Source organism: Salvia splendens, chromosome 9 (genome assembly GCF_004379255.2).
Source record: "Salvia splendens isolate huo1 chromosome 9, SspV2, whole genome shotgun sequence".
Taxonomy (NCBI): domain Eukaryota; kingdom Viridiplantae; phylum Streptophyta; class Magnoliopsida; order Lamiales; family Lamiaceae; genus Salvia; species Salvia splendens.
Window position 1 is genome coordinate 2566734 of NC_056040.1, and position 22426 is coordinate 2589159.

At 36.0% G+C, this 22426-nt stretch overlaps 3 protein-coding genes across 3 annotated transcripts; 1 reads left to right on the forward strand and 2 right to left on the reverse strand.

Moving 5' to 3' along the window:
- Positions 1–577: 577 nt before the first annotated feature.
- Positions 578–8540, reverse strand: LOC121748105 (ubiquitin-conjugating enzyme E2 variant 1D-like). The gene is made up of 4 exons (XM_042142321.1): positions 8377–8540; positions 2358–2497; positions 1614–1739; positions 578–955 (listed from the first exon to the last, which is right to left on the reverse strand). The coding sequence occupies exons 1-4, from the start codon at positions 8408–8410 to the stop codon at positions 815–817; spliced, it is 441 nt and encodes a 146-aa protein (XP_041998255.1). The 5' UTR covers positions 8411–8540; the 3' UTR covers positions 578–814.
- Positions 8541–9050: 510 nt separating this feature from the next.
- Positions 9051–12212, forward strand: LOC121748333 (serine/arginine-rich splicing factor 6-like). The gene is made up of 3 exons (XM_042142624.1): positions 9051–9088; positions 9944–11800; positions 11891–12212. The coding sequence occupies exon 2, from the start codon at positions 9944–9946 to the stop codon at positions 11783–11785; it is 1842 nt and encodes a 613-aa protein (XP_041998558.1). The 5' UTR covers positions 9051–9088; the 3' UTR covers positions 11786–11800; positions 11891–12212.
- Positions 12213–16906: 4694 nt separating this feature from the next.
- On the reverse strand, positions 16907–18368 carry LOC121748335 (protein GL2-INTERACTING REPRESSOR 1). Its single transcript, XM_042142625.1, has one exon. The coding sequence runs from the start codon at positions 17520–17522 to the stop codon at positions 17187–17189; it is 336 nt and encodes a 111-aa protein (XP_041998559.1). The 5' UTR covers positions 17523–18368; the 3' UTR covers positions 16907–17186.
- Positions 18369–22426: the final 4058 nt, after the last annotated feature.

Consider the following 22426-nt stretch of genomic DNA (forward strand, 5'->3'; position numbering starts at 1 on the left):
CATACTCTTATAGCACGAAAGGAGTAAGTTTTTTCAGGTTTTAATTTGATAATTAAGAATACACACCTCTTGCAAACTTCATTTTTACATCTAAAAATTACTCCGTTCATCTCGGCTAAAATGACACATTTCTTAGCCTAAACAAGATTTTAGGAGTTATTGATTAATGTATATAAAAGGAGAGAAAAATATAGATGTAAATATTAAATAGAGAGAAAAAAGGTAAATATTTTAATTGATTAGAAAAAGTGTATTTGGGATGTATCAGTTGGAGAGAGTAAATCATTTTATAATTTTTAAAAATAAAAATGTGTCACCTTATTTAAGAAGATTAAAACTTTAGTACTTATGCTAATAAATCACAAAAATGCAAAAAATAATAGGGGAATTATTTAAAACCATACAACGACTAATGACTAAATTACGCCTTAAGAAAAACAGTACAATTTGCTGTTGTATTGAAGTTAATTTAAAAATTATACATCAATCTAATAAGATATCACTAGGTGCAGATATTTTACAAGCAAGAACAAATGATGCTTTTCCAAAATTTTCATGTGGAAGATAGATAAAAGCATTCAAGAACACAAGAATTATGATATTAACAAGATGTTCGTTGATTTCCACACAGAAGAAATCCCATTACCGATACGACATAGTTCGCAAAGAAAATAAAGCAAGATAAAAGATACGAGAAATCCAGGAGAGTCGATATGAGATGGCTTTTCAGGCATTCACCCATACAACTTCCATCTTAAGACGATGGGATAACTATCAATCAGAATATGGTCAATTAAGACCTTCATATCTTACACTAGAAATAGGTTCCTTCAGGTGGCTGGACGAGCTTGCGGTTGTGTGGAGCAGCCATCTCCTTCTTCAGCTGTGTCAGTATGTCCTCCATTGTGTACTCCCTCTGCCAATTCGCTAGAGGCCCAAACTTTTTTGGTTCGACCTGGACCATGAATGTCGTATATCATAAGCATATGCTTTTCCGGGTTGGTTAAAAGTATCTAACACATCACATTTGCTCCAGATGAAGTAAAAGCAACAAATACACCAGTCCTTATCAAACGATATAAGCGGGATTTACTATGCACCTTCAGAGTTATAGAGAATTGGTCCAGATATCAATTTTACTTTTATCAATCATTCAATAACTAAATTACGCCTTAAGAAAAACAGCAGTGCTGAGAAGACGAAGTGGATCTTAGTTGGTAACACGCTTCCCTCCAACCAATAGGTTGGGGGCTCTGAGTCACCATGGCCACAAAGTAAATGTGGAACCATTATTGATCATCTTTACTGAAAACAAATACTCCCTCCGTCCGCCAATAAATTTCTCAGTTTTGACCGGTGCAGGTTTTAAGAAATTGTTTGACTTTATGAAAAAAATGGGAAAAAAGTTAGTGGAAGGCAGGTCCTACTTTTATATATTGGTTTTATAATAAAATATGAGTAGAATGTGGGTCCACTTACCAAAAAGAGTAAAAGTGAAATGAGACATTTATTGGCGGATGAACGAAAAAGGAAAAATGGGTCATTTAATGGCGGACAGAGGGAGTATACATAAAATAAAATAAAACTTAGCCTTGAGTTGATTGTATCTGTACCACTCCAGTTTCATGGTTTACACTAGTCATGTTAATCCGGGAATGGAAACGAACACTGGGAGGCTTCTCCGGATAATCTTTGTCACAAAATAGCTTCAACTGATATATGCGTCCCTCATGCACAGACTGACAGCAAAAGATAATGCGAAATTAGTCTTTAGCATTGCAATCACAAGCAGCTTCAAAAAATAAATAAATGAATAAATGAAACAAATTAGCACCATCCAACTATAATTTTTATCAAATTTTATAAACTTAACCCACAAAAACCAGCAACATAGGATCCAACTTTAAAAATCAAATGGGAGAAGATAAGATAAGAGATTGGTGAGGAAATTATCAAGAATGTACATAGCTTGTTGTACTCAAAATCTTGACCTGATCTACTGCAGAAGTAATGGTCACGATAGTTCTAATATATTCAGTGTAGAACTATGGCGGTGACTACCAAATTAAGTAACTCTGAGGTAGAAACAAAAAATAGATTTAAAAGAAAGAGCAATCTCAAGGAAACAATTTCCTTATGTAGATCAAGAAAAAGAAAATCAATAATGCATATTGATACTGTCATACTGCTAATCAAATAAACTAGCAAAAGAGTTTGAAAATTACATGAGGCATGGGGGAATTTCAAACTACTATCTTCATACCAAATCACATTTGAGAACCAATATACAATGCATAAAAAAGGAATTTATGCTTAAACCTATTTTACGATCAAGCATAAGCAAAGAAAATACTCACATTGTGAGGACCTATAATGGTGCCAGTCCACGAGCGCATATAGATATCATCCCCGTCATCCATTCCATAGCTTACAGTACCATCACCAATTCCCTTTTCACCACGCTCAAGTTCCTCCAACAACCTGAAATTTCGAGGAACTACAAAAATGTGGAATAATTAGAATGCCAGTTTCCTTTTTCTAACCCAGCAAACGATCACCTAAACAGCCACAACAGGCATAAATTACAAGAGAGTGATAAGGAGAGATCCATTATTCAACTATTCACACATGATCTGTAATCTCTGTAACAAATCCTTTGAACATTTAATCGAACAAATCACTTCGAAAACAAATAGCGGAAACACTTTGGAGTCCACAACTCATTACAAGATACATTGATCGATGTATAATTAGACTCATTTCGTGTCTTTAATCCATTAATAACTCTCACTTAGTCGAATCAAAGAGCAATGACAACTATGATCATATCAAATGCAAAGGAACCGCATAAAAACATTCATATGCACTTCACATTCAACTCGATTGAGTGACCACAGCCTTACGAAATCATTCAATGTCTTTACACCTCAAGTAGGAAAATTCAAGTCGATAAACAAATCTATTGGATTGAATAACTGAATTCATTGGATGAGTTTTGATACATTATACATGGGTATAAATAGGAGTTTAGACATAAATGTATCTAGGAACCATACATCATAATAAATGCTATTCTTATTTTCCAATACTCTTGGAACTCATGCATCTTCTTGGGACTTAATAATCTCTTTTCTCAACACTCCCCCTCAAGTTGGATAACGGGATTCCCGATATCCAACTTGCCAAGAGCCTCTGCAAAGTTTCTTGCTCCTACTGCCTTGGTCAGAATGTCTGCAAGTTGATCTCCAGATCGAACAAATGGGAACTCAACAATTCCCTCTTCAATTTTCTCTTTGATGAAATGTCTATCTATTTCAACATGCTTCGTCCGATCATGTTGGACAGGATTCTCTGCGATACTGATTGCGGCTTTATTATCACAGAAAATTTGACACGTCTTCTGTGATAAAAAACCTAGTTCGCCCAATAATCTCCTCAGCCATAGTACCTCAGTTAATCCATTTCTGATCCCTCTAAATTCTGCCTCTGCACTTGATAGCGCTACGACTTTTTGCTTCTTGCTCTTCCATGTAACAAGGTTCCCTCCAACAAATGTGAAGTACCCCGAAGTGGATCTTCTGTCAACTGGGTTTCCAGCCCAATCGGCGTCTGTATATCCATGGATTTCCAGATGCTCACTTCGTCTGAACATTATTCCATGATCAAAGGTACCTTTGAGATACCGAACAACTCTCAGTGCTGCTTCAAGGTGATCGCTTTGGGGTCGGTGCATAAATTGACTTATCACACTTACTGCATATGCTATGTCCGGTCTGGTGTGTGAAAGATAAATCAATTTTCCAACTAACCTTTGATACCTTTCTCTATCGGCTAGTTGAGCTCCTTCTGTGATTTGAAGTCCATGATTAACTGCAATTGGTGTGTCTGCAGGTTTACATTCCATCATACCAGTTTCTGCCAGAAGATCCAAAGTGTATTTTTTCTGATTTATGAAGATCCCTTCCTTTGATCTCAAGACCTCGACCCCGAGAAAGTACTTAAGTGCCCCTAGATCTTTCATCTCAAATTCAGTGGCCAAGTTCTTCTTGAGCTCCTCTATCTCCTTAGGGTCATCTCCAGTAATAATCATGTCATCGACATAGATTATCAAACATGTAATTTTATCCCCTTTTTTCTTCATGAAGAGAGTGTGATCTGCATTGCTCTGTTGATAATCATACTTCTTCATAGCCTCTGTGAATCTCCCAAACCATGCTCTGGGCGACTGTTTTAAGCCATACAGGGTTTTCTTCAATTGACAGACTTCCCCATCTTTGAAGTCTTCTTCGAAACCTGGAGGGGCCTCCATGTAAACTTCTTTCTTCAGTTCACCATGTAAGAAAGCATTAGTTACATCAAACTGGTGAAGAGGCCAGTCTTTGCTTGCTGCAATAGAGAGTAATACTCGGACAGTATTCATCTTTGCCACTGGTGAGAATGTCTCAGAGTAATCCACTCCATATGTCTGGGTATACCCTTTAGCCACAAGGCGAGCCTTATATCTCTCGATGGACCCGTCTGGTCTTCGTTTGATAGTAAAAACCCATCTGCAACCTACAGTCCGTTTCCCCTTTGGAAGTTGACACTTTTTCCATGTTTTATTCCTCTCCAGGGCTTTTAGCTCTACCATCATTGCATCCCTCCAATGCTTGATTTTTAATGCTTCCTTTACTGTTTGTGGAATTTCCTCTTCATAGAGGGCAGCTTCAAATGCCCTGGCCAGTTTGGTTAAGTTTGCTCTTGCCATACTTCCCACTGGATATTTTGACCTTCTGCTCGTTCTTTCAGGTGAGTACCGTTTGGGTGGAATTCCACGAGTACTTCGGATAGGTCGAATGTACTGTCCGGTGTCTTCATCTATAATCTCTCTCTGTTCTTCTTCTGTAGCAACAGTGCTAATATTAACAGAGTTCTCAAGGTTGGTTACCTCAGATATCGGAACGGGTACTGTTGGGGTGTCACCTAGCTCCATAGGTTGTGGTGTGTTCGTGGCATGCTCGGCGACAGATGTAGCTGGCTCTGGTAGTCCTTCGGTAGAGTAGTGATTATTTGGCATAGGCAGCCAACTTATCGAGTCAATTGTATTTATTTCCTTCTCCCCCTGACTTGGAAGTTGGGTGGCGTAAAAGAATTCAGTTTCTAAGAAAGTGCAGTTCATTGTGGTGATAACTTGGCGGGTTTTTGGATTATAGCACCTATAGCCTTTTTGATGAGCCCCATACCCAATGAAAACACACTTATCTGCACAGGGTGAGAATTTATTACGCTCATGTTTGGGGATATGGACAAAGACCGAACAACCGAAGATGCGAGGTTCGAGGGACAAGGTAGGAGGTATTTTAGACATGGTGGATAATTTTTGGAGAGGGTTTTTAAGGTCGAGAATTTTGGTGGGAAGTCGATTGAGGAGATATACAGATGTGGCTACGGCTTCAGGCCAGAAAAAATTTGGGACTTTGGAATCTAGGATAAGGGCTCGGGTTATATTTAGGATTGTACGATTTTTCCTCTCAGCTACCCCATTTTGTTCCGGAGTATAGGCACATGATGTTTGATGGATAAGACCTTTTTCAGCACAAAACTCTCTCATTTTAGTGTTGACATACTCTCCCCCATTATCGGATCTAAGGACCTTGATTTTGGTTTGAAATTGGGTAAGAATCATAGAATAAAAATCAGAGAATTTTGAAAAAACATCAGATTTATTTCTAAGAAAATATACCCAAGTCATGCGAGTGCAATCATCAATAAAAAGAACGAAATATCGAAATCCATTTCCCCCAACTATTGGCGAAGGACCCCAAACATCAGAGTGTATTAAAGAAAAAACCGAATCAACCCTAGTATTACTTGATTTAAAAGATTGTCTGTGACTTTTTGCCAAAACACATGTCTGACATTCAAAAGTGAAGCTTTTAGGAGAATTTGGAAATAAAATATTTAAATAACTCAAGGACGGATGTCCTAACCGCCTATGCCATAACCACATTTCTCGTTCCGTAGGTCTGTGAGCCAACATCCCTCTGCCAGTTTGAGCTACCTCGTCCACATAGTATAACCCATGGTATTCAGTGCCACGCCCAATCGTCATCCCCGTCCGAATATCCTGTAGAAAACAACAATCCGGTTGCATTAGGAGTCTGCAGTTGAGTTCTCGTGTTACATGGGAGACAGACATCAATTTTTGTGATAACGTGGGAACATAAAGACAATTAGCAATTTTCAATGTTGGAGATATTTGAATAGTCCCTGCCCCTTCAACCGGAACAAGATCCCCTCCCGCTGTCTCGATATATATTCTTTTTGACTTTGATAATTCCCCAAAATCAGCCCTATCGTATGACATAGTATCCGTTGCTCCACAATCAAATATCCACCCCCTTTCATCCCTAATATCTGATTTTTTTACTTTACAAGCCACTGAAATATCGAAATCATTATTTAGGACTGAAAAACGATTCCTACATTCTATATGGGGTGTTTTTGGAATATCAGCATGCATAAAGGGCATGTTTTGCAATTTTGGGGTGACTTGGGGTTCTTTTCCTAACAAACCACTTTTCTTGGGGTGCAAATTGAGAGAGTGAGAAAAAGCAAGGGTTTGAGGCAAAGCCCCAAACCCTTTACCTTCAATTGAGCGTGTATACGACGCCTTAGCAGCTTCTTCCTCTTTTCCGCTTCCTCCACCAGATCCCCACCAGCTGCCCGCCGCTGAGCTCCCAATCGGACGGCTGCCATCGTTCCCAGCGCCGGCGGCCACTTGGTTGCCCGCTAGGAAAAAGCTCTCGTCTGCTCCTTCTCGCCCGACGGCGATTCTTCCCTTGCCGGTGTTGTTCTTGTTTGATTTGTGACCATCTTCCCACCATTCCGGGAAGCCGACGAGTTTGAAGCACGTCTCCTTGGTGTGCTTGGTCATCCCACAATGTGTGCAATAGAGTTTTGATTTGTCAACTCCCTTTCGATTGTTGGAGTTCCCTCGCGGTGGTAGCGCCGATGAGCTGTGGGGAGGCGACTGGATTCCTCGGAATTGGAGTTGTGGTGGTGGTTGTCTCGCACCGAACCCGCCGCCTATTCCCGAATCTAGGGTTTGGGTGGCTGGTTTCCAAATCCCCTCCCTGGATTCTTCTTGTTTTACTCTTCCGAATGCATCCTCTGCGGTTGGTTCGGGATTCTCTTTTAGGAGCTCCCTCCGGAGCCCATCGTGTCGCTCGTTTAATCCGGATAGAAATTGATATAATCTCTTTGTCTCAGTTTCCTTTTTGTATGTATTGATTGCTTCTTCACAACATTTGTAGGGACATGGCTTACGGTTGTCCATCCCCACCCAGAGATTCTGGAGTTCGCTCCAATAGGCTTCGAGGGAGTCGTTTCCTTGTCGGAGTTTGTTGGTTCTGTCCTCCAAATCGTATACTTGGACTGGATCAACTCTGGTTCCAAAAGTAGTTGTAAGGCTCCGCCACATTGCCTTAGCAGTTTGATGTTGAGCAAACTGCAGCACGAGTCGTTGTTCCATGTTGTTGATGAGCCACGAAAAAACTGTGAAGTCGGATGCTTGCCATTCCTGGAATTTTGGATCATTGGTTTGGGGAGGAGCCTTCTCTCCTTCGATGTGGTCGAGCTTCTGTCGACTTCCGATTGCGACGCGCATCAACTTCGACCAGATTGGGAAGTTTTTCCCATCTAGTTTGATTCCGATTGAAACTGTTTCAATTGTCTTGTTGGCCATTGAGGATGTGGTACTTACTTGATCTTGGTTTTTATTGCAACAGGGGCTACTGTATGGTTTTTTCTGAGATTGGATAGGGATGGTTTGTTGCCTGATCTTGGCTGATTGGTTTGGAAGGGTATGGAACAGTGATGAGGAAAAATCTGAGTTCCAAAGAACTACTTTTGAATTGGCTCACGGATCGATTTTTTCTTCTGCTCTTGATACCATATTGGATTGAATAACTGAATTCATTGGATGAGTTTTGATACATTATACATGGGTATAAATAGGAGTTTAGACATAAATGTATCTAGGAACCATACATCATAATAAATGCTATTCTTATTTTCCAATACTCTTGGAACTCATGCATCTTCTTGGGACTTAATAATCTCTTTTCTCAACAAAATCCACATAAAATCAATGAATTGAAGTTCATAATCTTGAGAAACACAACTAGGTGAGATCAAAATTCAAAACCCCCGCAATATGTGTACGGACAATCAAAATTAAGAGCAAATTAAAATTAAGATCCGCAGCTAAAACCTCAGGCAATTAGAAGATTGAAAGGCTTAAACCCATGAAATACGGATTGACTGCGAAGAACATGAAAATTACGAAATTCAGAGCATTTAAGGAATATCATCGTAAGAGGAGGAAGTCTTTACCCACGACGCTGGATCCTCCTGAGCCAAGAGTCATGGTGTGGAATTGGGAGCTGGGTTTCTGCGTAGAGATTGAATTGGTCGTTTAGAGAGAGAGGAAGATCACCGAGATGAGAGAGAATCTGAGGAAGAGGTGAAGAGGTTAATAAAGCTTGACAGAAAGGGAAAATAAAAGTGCAGAAGGCTATACTCAAAATTCATTATTAACCAAAAAGTCAAATATGAGTAATTATGGGGTTTAAAAGAAGAATAAAAGTTACTAGTATAATAAACTAAAATTGGATTCAATAAACTAAAATTGGATTCAAATAGTTGAAAATGGATTAATACATGGATTAGCTTTGCTTTTAGACTTAGACATTCCTATTTCTCGAGAAAGGGCACTCATATTTATATACACTTGGAATTAGATAAAATGGAAATAAACTTTAAAATCTATATAACTCCACATCATTTGTTGTGAATATCAGTAAATTCATTATTTTTCCGAATAGATTCGTAATCAATGATTCCAATCTCATAAATCAACCATTTTCTAAGAATTCATCATTATGTTGCATTAAACATAAAGGGGTTGGAGCCGAATTACGGAAAACGTAAAGGACTTGTAAATAATTATTAGAAAGGAAGTAGGAGTATAAAAGCTGTGCTGTGAAATCTCTAAATTAATTCTTCACACACTGCAGAGAGAGTTACGCACCGTCACAATCTTCAGGTCATTTACATTTACTCCATTTTGCTTATGTAATTTTTTTCTCAAGTGAGTTTGTTGAATGTTTATGAGTTTGTTGATTTTGCGCTATTGCATTATTGCCTTTATTCATTCATGGATTCGTATATTTAGTAAAATTTTCGTTGTTCTTTTATTTGGATTAGTGCTGTTTAGTCGCACAAATTAGTGGTGGAAGCTTCAAATGTATGGTCAAATGCATATGAGTGCCGTGGGAAAGTTTTGAAGTGCTCTTGTGTGTCAAGTGTGTGTTTTAGGGGTGGAATTTTGTGTTGATGTTTTAGGTTATCCGTTTTTGAATTTATGCATGCAACCCTGTTAGAATTGGCTTTAGTGATGCTTTTTTTCAATTTTGAATGGTTTTGGTTTTGTTGATAGATGTTGCACTTTTGAATCAGCAAAGAAGAACTAGATTAAGGAAGAAAAAGAGGATCGTATTCTAACTTGCTTCTTCTTTTACCATCCAAACGCACACGAATCTCTGATACGGGGGGGTACTACCCTCCAGGGTCTTCAGATCGGAGAGCAGTGGCTGAGAGTTGTAGTAGTGTGCAATGTGTGCGTGAGTTGAGCTAAGAGAGAAGATAGATGAATTAGCGAATCAGTTTATTGTTTATTGCTTCAGAAACGTAATGTTTTGGTTGCCTGTGTTATATACGACTTATCAACTAACTCTTCTCACATCACTTAACAATCTAAAGACCTAACTGTCTTGCCCAATGACTTACGTATTTTGTTGCATCTTGCATGCTGCTTGCAGACCTATGTGTGTGTAATTATACATGTGATACAGGTTCGGAGGTATTTTATTAGTTTGGTAATTCTTGTTGTATCTTCCAGATGTCTTTGCATATTGGAAACCTATCAGCTGGCACTCGTATAGATGACCTTCAACGTGTTTTCCGGAAGTTTGGTAGGTGTACTGTAAGGGTGAAGGACAAGTATGGGTTTGTAGTTTATGATTATCCTGCCGGTGCTGAAAAAGCTCTTAAAACACTTTGTGGGACAAGGATTTGTGGTCAGGCCATAACAATATCATGGTCTAAACGGCAGCCTCAGAAATCGCAAAGGCCTCCCACTGGGGAGAAGTTGAACGAGCAACCACATAGAAAGTACTCAATGAAAGAATACACTCATCGAAGGTCGAGTTCATATGGTCGACGAGAGAAAGAGTTGAACCCTCACAAAGCAGATGTCGAACTTAGAACTGATTCTTCCAACTTAATCTATGAATCAACTAGGCACTGTCCAGATGATTCAAAGCCTTATGTGAGAGAAAGCGGTCATACTTCTCCGACTGATCATCATGGGATAGGAGATGGTAGAAATAACCATGTGAATGTTAGTAGGTGGGACGAGCCGGCTATAGACCCCTTAAGTGAAATTTATTTGGAAAATAACTTGGACTTTGACCATTATGAGCCTCATGACAGTGATGGTAAAAAGGAATTGGATGAACGATCTGACATATCTCATTTGGTGGCTTCATCTTCTGTCAAGAAGGTCCAAGATAGAAGAGGGCTTTCCTACAATGAAAAATCTCAAAAGAGTTGCTATATTTGTGGGGAGTTGGGCCACAAAAGGAGCAACTGTCCACTAGAGCCAAAGAGGCATGTCTCTGATTGTCGACCAAGGCCACATCCGAGTGGTGACACTTTTCCCCTCAGTAGTCAGGACAGTGACAGGAAGCCAACAACTTCAAAAACCAATCTCAAATTGCTGAGGCATGGAGATTCTTCCACTCAGGAGATTGCTCCTAGAGGTAGGGGGAATGAGTTCAAAGATACAAAAAGAAATTGGAGGGACCATGAAAGTCAAGATAAAAGTCATTTTCAGAGAGCAATAGGTCCATCGTCATCTTCAATCCACTCTAATTATAATTCATCCAGATCACAGTCACTTTCTAGATCATCCCAACCCTCATCACAGTTCAAGTTGAAGTCAATACATCCAGAGAAAATTTCCTTACCTTCTTCTTATGGATCTTCACCTTCACGCCATTCTGGATATAAAACCTTAAAGTCACCACGGTCTAAAGCTGGGTCAATGTCGCCTACCTCTTCATTATTACCTAATCAAGTCAATCATAATGTATCTCCCTCTCCAAATAAAGCTCAGGGAAATTCCAAGGGCTCTTTGGCAAATGTTGTTGCCTTTCAGCAATGTGCAGATTTATTCGAAGAGGAAACGCAGTTGGTGATGCCAAAGGATTCATCTGGAAAGGATAATAATCTTTGGCATTCTTCTTCCAAGGGCTCACATGAGTCATATGTACCACTTTCAGATGGTGATGGGCTTATTGTTGATAATCTATCTCTGCACTTGATGAAAGGGATAAGAGAGTCACAACTTGAGCGACATGTAGCTGCAACAGAATGTAACAATCAATCAATTTTGAATGCTTCCAGAGAAGCGAGAATGTCATTAGAGGAAGTACACATGGTTATGAAACATTATGGCTTGCAACTCCCTGAGGAAAATGTAAAGGACTTACCTGTTGAAGTTTATTTTGGTTCCGCCCGCTCTTGGCCTTGGGAGATGATTTACTATAGGAGATTAAAGAAGGGTCCTATATCAGCTGAGAACTATTCAAGGAGAAGTGCTCAGAATGCAGAGAATGGAATTGTTGACAGACATGTTAGAGGCAGCAGTGGATGGGGAGAACTTCATGAAAATTCTTGAGCACCTTTTTCTGTGGTTAGTGTTTCCATTTCTCTTCAACAGTATAAGTGCATTGTTTTTATCATTCAGCTGTATAATAAATTATTCTGAAATATCGTACTAAAGTTTTGATAGGCACCGGCAGTTATATCTCTTCTCGCCTTTTTCTTAAGCGTGTTGCTGAAATTCATTTAGAAACCTGGCGTCATCTTTCATCATGCTGTCATGGGATATGACATGACACACAAGACTTGTTGTTTCTCCTGGTTATAATTGCTATCAAGTAAGGGTTTTCTTTATATCGGCTGTAAAACTTCTAGTCATGGTTATAATACACTTGTACTGCAGTATAATGAATCTTGTTTTTTGAGTCTTAACAACCAAAATTAGTCGTCTGACTTTTGTTGGGAGCTCTTTCATTTTGTTATGCAATAACTTTTTCTGCTAAGCTTGTCTCATCCAGGAGGTGAGGGAGTTTCCATACATACGACTGTAGCTCGATTCCAATATCGCATATTGACCTCAATATCATCAATTTTGGTGGGATATTAAGCTTACTATTCATAATATATTTTAATATATAACTCAGGAAGATCACAGATAATTGCAATCATTTTTAAAGCTCTCTTTGGCAAATCTAACTTAATAATACCAGAGTTGAACACTTGACTAAAGAAACTTTATGGTTCTCTGAATCATAAAACACGGTTTTTGAGTTTCCTTGGTTTGCTTGGAACCATTGGTGATAATACCGTAGCATTTTGACATTCAGAAGATGTAGGTGCAGTCATTAGCTACTTTTTTCTGTGCAAATGTTTTCTATTTCATTTCATGGTTTAGCTCAAAGTATATGTAATATCTTGTGGGGAATTACACTTGTGCTGTCCTTATGTTAAATCTTTCCCGTGTATTAAGTTTGTTTACTTGTACTTGAAAGATGAACTTATCTTTGCTTTTTTGACATAAGCCACATCTAGTTTGTATAGAAAAACTGTGTAAGATGATAAGATCAAAGATGTGTCTGGCGTGTGTGTGTTTGTGATTTTGGTGAAGGTTGCCCAGATTTCTACGAAAGCATTATATAGTGAGTGCTTCCTGCTTTCTTATTAGTTTCCCTTGAATGGGATCTGATTTCTTCTAAGACTGTGTAACAAATTCTTTTATTTGGCTTCACTTTTACCTGGATCTATCATTTTGGAGTAAAACTGGTTTGACTGTTTCTCTAGCTGTCACGCACGCCTTCAAAATCTGTTCAGAATTTTTTGTAGATACTTTTACAGCTTTTTTCTAGAAAGCTCAATATCCTCTAGGAGTCGAGAATTTCTATATTCTTGTTCTGATACAGGACACTGTCTTTGTAATTCCAATATTCTTTACTCTTAATTCAATTTAGCTTTATAGTTTCTGATAAAAACACTTATCTGGAAAAGAAAGTCCCTGGAATATTTTGAAAAAAGAGGCAAATATTTGCAACAACCAATCATCAAGAAGACACTCATCAATATATAGCATATATAGCGTATTAGCATTTGGAGCACTGACCAGAGAGTGAGGCTTCTGTTGGCACATTAAATGGCTGCCAGAGCAGATGTCTTGAGGGCTTGAAGGTGAAAACTGAAATTACATTTGAGCAAAAACTGAAATCGGTATATTCTAATGCAATGGGTTGAGTTGGTGCAGGTCTATCAAAGACATTTCTTATCACCCAGCCCATATTCTATGTACCCAAAGCCGCTCCCTTGCAGTCAGGCATGACTATTGGGATGCAAACCATTGCTATCCTTGGTGTAAGGCAATGAAAGGAAATTTTATGGGCTGAAGCAGAAGAACATCTGAACATGTATTTGTGGTGCAGTCACAGTAGGTAACTTTACAAACTTGAAAATTGTTTTTTGTCGGTCTTTATTTTATTATTTCTAGTTTTCCATTGCATGTAACTTACAAAATCCTCTTGCAACATATTTGTCTATAGAATTTGGAGATTTCTCATGTAGTATGAATTAGATTGTGGTTTTTAGTCTTTTGACCTAACTTACTATAACTCGCGCTGACTTAAAAATCAAGATAGGGCAGTATGGCCCCTACTAATTTTCTTAGACATATTAGTCAGATAGACGTCTAATTCACAGATGAGGGGCATAGGCTGTGAAGAGAGTATCAATATTTTACCGTCTATAGTTGAGATTGCATTTAGATTGTTTAAGTCAACTTTGAGTCCATTCTATTATTACTCCTTACAGTTTATTTGGTGTAAATGAATTATAATATGAGGAAAACAGGGAAGAGTTAGGTGGTGCATGAGTTGGATAATCTGCTGCAGTGCAGAGAATAATGAACATAGCAAAACCACCAAACAGAGAAGAAAAAAACTCTAAAATAGCATAATATAAATGGATAGTGCCTTCGAAGAGGCCACACCTCCAAGGAGGGCAATAAAAGACTCAAACTTCAAATAAAACTCTAACAATAAAAGGCTCATAAATAAACTCAAATTAGGAAAAGATAAACTACTAACTAAAGACTTCTAAAAGATAAACTCAAAACATGTAAGGATAATCTAAAGATAAATATTGATAATTATCTAAACTACTCCACAAATGATCGTGCTGTGTGGACCATCATGCGCCGTGCGGAGTAGTTTGTGACGTGTCAGGGGGTATGTCATGTGGTTGGGTGGGCGACGGGCAAACAGATCGTTTCTCCTGTATAATTTCTTAAAACTTGACGTTGATGTTGTTGAACTTGGCATTGAGTTGTACCACCGCCTTCTCCAATCCATCAAGCTGAGCTTCCGTGCTATGAGTGGTAACCATCTTTCACTGCACCAATTGATAAGAGCAAAGGTGGAGGAAATGGATATCGGCTGTGAAGAACAAGGATATAACAAAACCACCCAACATTGAAGAAAAAAACTCTACAAAGTAATACTCAATCCGTCCCACTCAAAGTGTCACGTTGTTCTTTTTCGGATGTTCCACTCTAATTGACATATTTCCTAAAATGGCAACATCACTCTCTCCTCTTTAACTCATAAAAACACTACATAACATCCTGCTTTGAAGGGGAAATGCTTCACTTAGAATGGGACGGAGGTAGTATAATATTAATGAAGAGAAAAAGAGTACACGGTAACGCCTTCGAAATGGCCACACCTCCAAGGAGGGCGACACAACAACTAAATTTCTTGACACTTTAAACTGAAAAACATAACCTTGTTTATACTCTAGTAAAGACCTAAATATACTCAAATTAGGAAAAGATAAACTACTATCTGAAAACTCCTAAAAAATAAACTCAAAACAACTAAGGATAAACTAAAGATAAATATTGATAATTATCTAAACTAATCCACATGATTTTACCAGCATTACCCTCTGATATATCTTCTTCTTTTTTCAGATATTCTTATTTATGCAAAATACATCCTCGTAAAAATCCTTGTAGCTAATGAGTTAAGTAGTTCCCAGACAAATGATATTCAGATAAGTGATTTGTCCATAATAGTAGTCCTGAAAATTTTCTCATGAATTGTCCCTGTCATTGATTTGTCAAATAAAGTTGTCATTGCTAGTAAATGCATTAATTTAATATATGTTGGTTGGTATAATAAACCTTTTGATGTTAATAGTTCATGCACATCTGTTAAGTGGAAAAGTATAACAGGGGAATAGAAGGAAATAATAGGAATAATAGATGAATCATTAACGATAGATACATGTGCCTTGTCATCAAATCAGAACTGCTCTCAGTAAACTAGGACTTGAAGGATGATGAAACCTTAACTGACTGATACGAAAGTGACAGGTAATTCATTATTTGAGAAGGTAGGAAGAAAGAAACTCATATATTCAAACTTCAGAGAGCCGATCTCCCATAGGTATAGTGCAAAGCCAAACAGAATTTCAAGTGTTCCGATTACAATGGACGCAGTAACTCAGTTCACTAGCTTCTAGCTAATTTTCTAGCCTGAATTTAGGCACACATAGCATTTCTATTACCAGTCTACGTTGTATACTTGCTGCAACATATCTTTAGGTGGAGACGAGGAGTGTCTTAGGCAGTAACATCTTTAGAAAACATGTGTTCATAATTTGTCGCAACAGTTCATAGTCTGATTCGCTTTGTTATTTGAGTTGCTGAGTTACGTCATTTAGGATCACTGAATAAGCTATGTTAGTTGACTTCGCAGATTATGTGATTTGGCAGGGAAGGTTTTCTTATCTCTAGCTTTACTCCTTTCAGTATAAAGTTAAGAATTCTATTTCATCTTTTTCACTCCATCACGTTTCATATTCTATTTGCAATATTGTTGTTATGACGTAATCCTCCTTGTTCTCCCTCAACCATCTCAATTACTCTTGCATTTATTTGGCTTAAATGGACTCCCAATCTTGTATAGCCTCCTTTCTTTGAATGCTCAAGCGAACCAACCTCATTACAACCAGGTGCATTTACCTAATTAGCCTTCTCTGGTCTAACACGCCTGTAATAACTTCACATGCAAATAATTTTTGTGTGGCGTCTTTCATTGATTGCGTTGCTTACTTGTAATATTGACTTTGAGCTACTTATAAAGATATTTAAGATCTTAGGATTACCACAAGTGAGCTGGCTAATTTTGCTATCCATCGGTTGTTGGCGATGATATCTAAGGTGTCATAAAGACGTACTTCAAACTGAAATCCTTCTGTATTTGAAAATTTTCTTTATTTACTCTTTTTAATGTGCCTCATTTATTGCAAAGTTACTGCCATTTATGAACAAAATGTAGTAAAAATTGCATTAGCATGATCCTTTCTTCTGTTCATATGATATTTGGATTAGGATGCAATTAGTTGCAGCTAATGAATAAGTCAATATTGCCAATGATGGTGTAGTTAAAAACATTTTCATTTTAGGTATTTTATGAGAACAATGTTACATCAATGCAAAACATAACTTTCACATTTTTAAATGTGGTAATGTGGCATAATTTTCACTAATTAATAGGCTGAGTCTGCTCTTTTTTGTGGGTTCAAGAAATCAGAACTTATTCTCTTACAATTATTGTTACCACTTGTAAGCTTTAGCCTCCCAGTAACAAGTAATGCTGAATTGTCTTACTGTGGTTGGAAGAATTCACACACACACACACACACAGGGTAAATAAAACTTTGTTATGCATAGCCATGGCAATCTGCTTCCTATGCTTAATAGAAATGGAACAAAACTAATTTAAAAACGGAGAAATAAAAGTAGCACTATTAAGGCTCCACTGCTCCTTGTACATGCCGGTGGAGAAGCGGAGCAACAATAGTGCTACTAGCTAACTACCTCTGGAAATAACTGCATTCTGATTTGATTCTTTTTCTTTTTTTAAAAGTAACTGGATTAAAGCAGAATCTTTAAAATTTCCTTATTCCTGTTTTGGAGTCGCTGGTTTCTAATTCTTGTTGTTTTTGGTGGCGGAGGTGGCGGTGTCATGGAGGAAGTCGAGCAGCACAGTGCTCTTGCACTGGGGGCACCTCGGATCCTCCTCCGACAGCATCACATACATGAGGCAACGGGGGCATCCCACCAGCATCATCGAGTTCTCCTCATGGCCCTCCAAGTAGCGGAACTGATCCTCCTGGTGGTTCGCCTCCGATGAGACACATGAGCTCGTTGGCGAAACAGACGGTGAGCGCCTCCTTGGGGACTCCTCGCTAACGCGGCGCCCAGCCCTCGGCGGGGACAAGTTCAACTTGAGATCAAGCTTCGCTCCGTTCCTTCGGCTCATCGTTTCAAGGTTTGTCCGTTCGCTTTACCTTTGGATCAAATAGACGAAAATATATTGCCGATATGAGCATGAATCATATAGTCGATTGAGTTGCTACATACACGTTCGGAGAATTAGATATACCTGAAGGTGTCGATAGTCGCGCAGCTTCTATACGGTGGTTGTGGCCAGTAGAGTCAGCAACTGCCACAACATGAAGTGGCTGAGGTTGTTGGCTTAGGAAGTCTAGGACCATGGTACATATATATAGGAGAAAATATAATGGGATTGATTTAATGCTGAATTAAATTAAGGTGAGGGGTGGATGTAGAAGAGAAAGAGAGAAAATGAGTAAATTGTATTAATTGTTGGAAAAAATCCCAAGATGGTAGAGAGCAGGAATGGAAATTTGCAGTAAATATTGCAATTAAGCAAAACTGGAGGGAAGGCCGTCATTCATTGGCTGGGGAGTCGGTGTGTGTGTTTAGTGTGTGTAGGGATGTATAGATACAGATACATACAAAGTAACAGGGAAAGCTCAGCAACAGCCATTAAAGCATCACTTAATTTCTAACAAATTCAACCACACCATTATTAATATTTGCAAGAGATATATTTAAGTTCTTGCATGTGTTGGACGGCCCTTATTTCTCAAATATTAATGTTACCTCTTGCTACTATATTTTCTAGGGCTTGAGATTTTGATTTTCATTTCCATTAAAACTTCTTCAATTTTCCATATTACTAATCTCATTGATTGACCTCCATTTCTCATGCTGGATTATTTATGATTTTGTAATTGGGAAAATGCATGTACTGGTAGCTGGATATACTTATCCAACGTGTTGTTTCCGGGCTTATTATCTACGTGGCAATGGACGTTTGAGGTGTAATTTAAACCTGATAAAAAATGCTTACTTGGCAAAACGAATTGGCCAACATAGAAACATACCCAAATCCAACTGGGAAATTCCGAACAACACTAAAATTCATGATTTTTGCCGTCAAGTTTTATGATTGAGCGAAAAATCCAAAATTTGGCCAAAGCCTGTGATACTAACGAAAACATCGAAATCCTATATAACAGACTTATTGTATCAAAAAGATATTGAAATATCAATTTTTTTGGCATGCCGTGATTTTTGGTGTGGTATGAAATATTACTAAAAGATTAGGTATGAAATCCAAAATAATATATATTTAATCTCCCTTATTTCTCATTCTCTCTTATCTCCTTAATTATTTGAAAAAACTTTCATAAATCTCGTGCTAAAATGAACTCAATATCATGGATGGATAGAATATTTTTAAGCATAAAACAATATTATTGTTATGATATTACTAATAATATTTGGTTCACAATTTCGAACGATCCTGAGCCAGTCACAGTACATCGACTTAACTTTTAGAAATGAAACCAATAGCCAATAGGGACCGATTTAAATGATTATGAAAGTAATGAAATAGATAGGGGACCGATTTAAATAATACTTATTGAAAAATGAAACAAACAGGGGACCAATTTAAATAACAAAGACCTAATTTTAACCAAGTTACAAATGGAAAAAATAGTACTCGAGTCGAATTCAAAGAATCTCAAAATATCGAAACAAATTATTTATAGTTCTTTAATATGACCACATTATATTATACTAGTGGAGTATATTTTTATGCATGATATTTATTCTCATTTATTTCATGTTTAGCATTTTTGTTTTGTTTTATAAATTTAGTTTGTTTCTAATTCCATAAAAATTGTTATTGGTATATAGATTTGTCAAATTACATGAAACATAACTCAATTTGTTATTTTGGTTTATATTTACAGTTATAGAGAAAATAAATAAATTGTGCTTTGATTTTGATTTAATTTATAAATTGATAAAATCAATAATATTTGTTTAAAGTATTAGAATAAAAATTAATATATAAAATAAAATAAATAATACGAACGCGCACTAAAAGATAGCAGTGTTCAAAGATAATGTCATAGTTTTACACAAGTTATGACCAAATAAAGTTTTTAAGATTATTACATAGTCTTGACTTTTTAGCTTTTTTCAATTTTAGCGTTAAATTCAATTTAATTAAAAGGATTCAGTGGCCAGTTAAATTATAAAAATAAAATAATAAATGAAACAGAAAAATAGCGTTGCACTTTGCCAGCTCATTTCCATTTAATACATTTGTTTAAAAATCCACGTCATTGTTTGATGACCTACTTAATATTTCCATTGCCAGAAAATTGATTATGGGGACATTTTTTTTAAATAATTTAGATATTTAATTACTACTTACAGATAGGTAAATCAATGTTAAAATTCAATAATTAGTTTATAACTAATTCCATAACCTTAACCAACACACCAAACTCGATTTTTAATTCTTTTTATATGGTACAAATTGCTCAACCCATAAAATAACTAGCTATAAATACATACAGTAAATAGTTTAAAATATAGACAACAGTACAAATTAATCTAAAATAACGAGCTATATGTACATAAAAAGTTTTAAATACAGACAACAGTAAAAATTAATCCAAAAAACACCAAACCCAATTTTTTATTCTCTTTATTTTTTTTCTCTCTTAATATTATTGTTATTTTTAGTCATGAATTGAATTGCAATTATACAGTTATTCATGAGAGTTTTTTTAATGAGCAATTATGAGGTAATTTATGACAGGTAGGTTTGACTTTATTTTTTTTACCTTTATATGCTAATAAATCAAACCTACACCCTTCAAAATAAAAATAAAGTCAAACCTATTAACTTACTTGTCATAAATTACCTCATAATTACTCATAAGAAAAAACCTCATAATTATTATATATTCGCAATTCAAAATCTTGGTGCGTCATATTCATATCCCTTTGTTTTAAAAGAAGAGTAATTTTCCAATAATAATTATTGATGGTTGCTACCGTTATATGTGGTGGCTTATTATTATTGCATGGCTAAACATTAATGAAATAATAATGTCATTTTACTTTTCTTGCATCAATAGTTCAATGCTATTTAATTTTGTTTTCTCTAATTGTATAACTAGACAAAAAATGAGCAGTGTGATGATGGACCCAATTAATTTATCGCATGTTTTTTACGAATAAAATGCAAGAGTCAAAAGAGTATTATAGCGAGCGGAAAAATTCAACGCATACAAACAATGATTATAAAAAGCAAACCACGAAACAATAACAAAATTAAATATTATTATACATTTTATACATAATAAATAATACGTTATAAAGAATATCTGACAAAAGAGTATGGTGAGCGAAAAAAATCAAATCATACAAACAACCCGAATAAAAAATAGTCCAAAAAACAACACTAAACCACCTTAAAATGTTATTTTATATATATATATTATATAATAAAATAATATGGAGTATGTTAAAAAAATATTTTATTAAGTTATGGGTTATGCTTATGCATGTGAACGGATGAAAAATTATTTATTTTAATTAAAAAGTACATTGAGTTGGATAACGATTAGTTTTGGAGATAGTATGAAATTTATTCAAGCAAATATATATCTACTGTTTTACATGACTTTGTCAGGAATTAATTATATTTCTGGCAAGCAGCTTTTTGTGTTTTCCAATTTTTTTTCCTTCAATATTGATATAAATATTTTGTCCTATAAACATCATAAAACATATAATATGACTAGTACAGTACTGCAAAAACTATTAGACCTTATTAATTGTTTGACCAATTTATTTCATTGATTTACTGTTCTCTTCTCTATTATTATTTCTCTTTTTCCTTTTCTTTGGTCCTTTAACTTCAAACGAAAAAGACGGGTCAAAATGATTATAAAATTAAAAATTTAATTACTAATAAAACCATTAAATTTTACCATATTTTGTTCATTTCTTGATAATTATTGTATGGAACACAAATAACATAAACTTTTATTTTGTTTTGATTTTTTATAGGGAAGTGTGATTTTTATTAGATCACGGCTTGATGAATGTTTATTATTAGCTGTATGGGCGTATTTTGAATATTGTGTGCTGCAAAATCGAACCTTTAGCATGGTTGACCTTGCTAGTATTTATTTTCTTTGTTGTTCTTTTTATCGTATATTAGTTATTGTATTAATTATTACGGAGTAAATGAATTATTATCTTTCTTGATGGATTCTGCACGTCAACCGCTGACTTTAAGCATTTTTTTCAATTAAAAAATTTCATTATTTAATCAAATATAATTACCAAACGAACCCTTAATTGGGAGGAGTTTAAACTTTATGTCGTAGCAATCATATAATAGTTTATAAGAGTATAAATTTTGATAACATATTGCTATACTATTTTAAATTTAGACATAGTTTTATTTTAGGCAACAATTGCAATAAATCATAAATCAATACACATTATTAACGTTTCAATTTAATTATTAATTGCAAAAACAAATTATAAGAGAAGTTCATCATTTTAGAAGTAATTAGCCTTTACAAACAAATTTAACTTACCCCAATTGATATTCCGTTAATTACCTATGTTGAATTTATTTCATTTTTCTGGCTTCGAAATTGCATCGCATACATAAAAAAGCATGCCAAAAATTACAAGTTGTGATATTTAATTAGTACTCCTAATAAATCGAACCTTTAGCATGGTTGACCTTGCTAGTATTTATTTTCTTTGTTGTTCTTTTTATCGTATATTAGTTATTGTATTAATTATTACGGAGTAAATGAATTATTATCTTCCTTGATGGATTCTGCACGTCAACTGCTGACTTTAAGCATTTTTTTCAATTAAAAAATTTCATTATTTAATCAAATATAATTACCAAACGAACCCTTAATTGGGAGGAGTTTAAACTTTATGTCGTAGCAATCATATAATAGTTTATAAGAGTATAAATTTTGATAACATATTGCTATACTATTTTAAATTTAGACATAG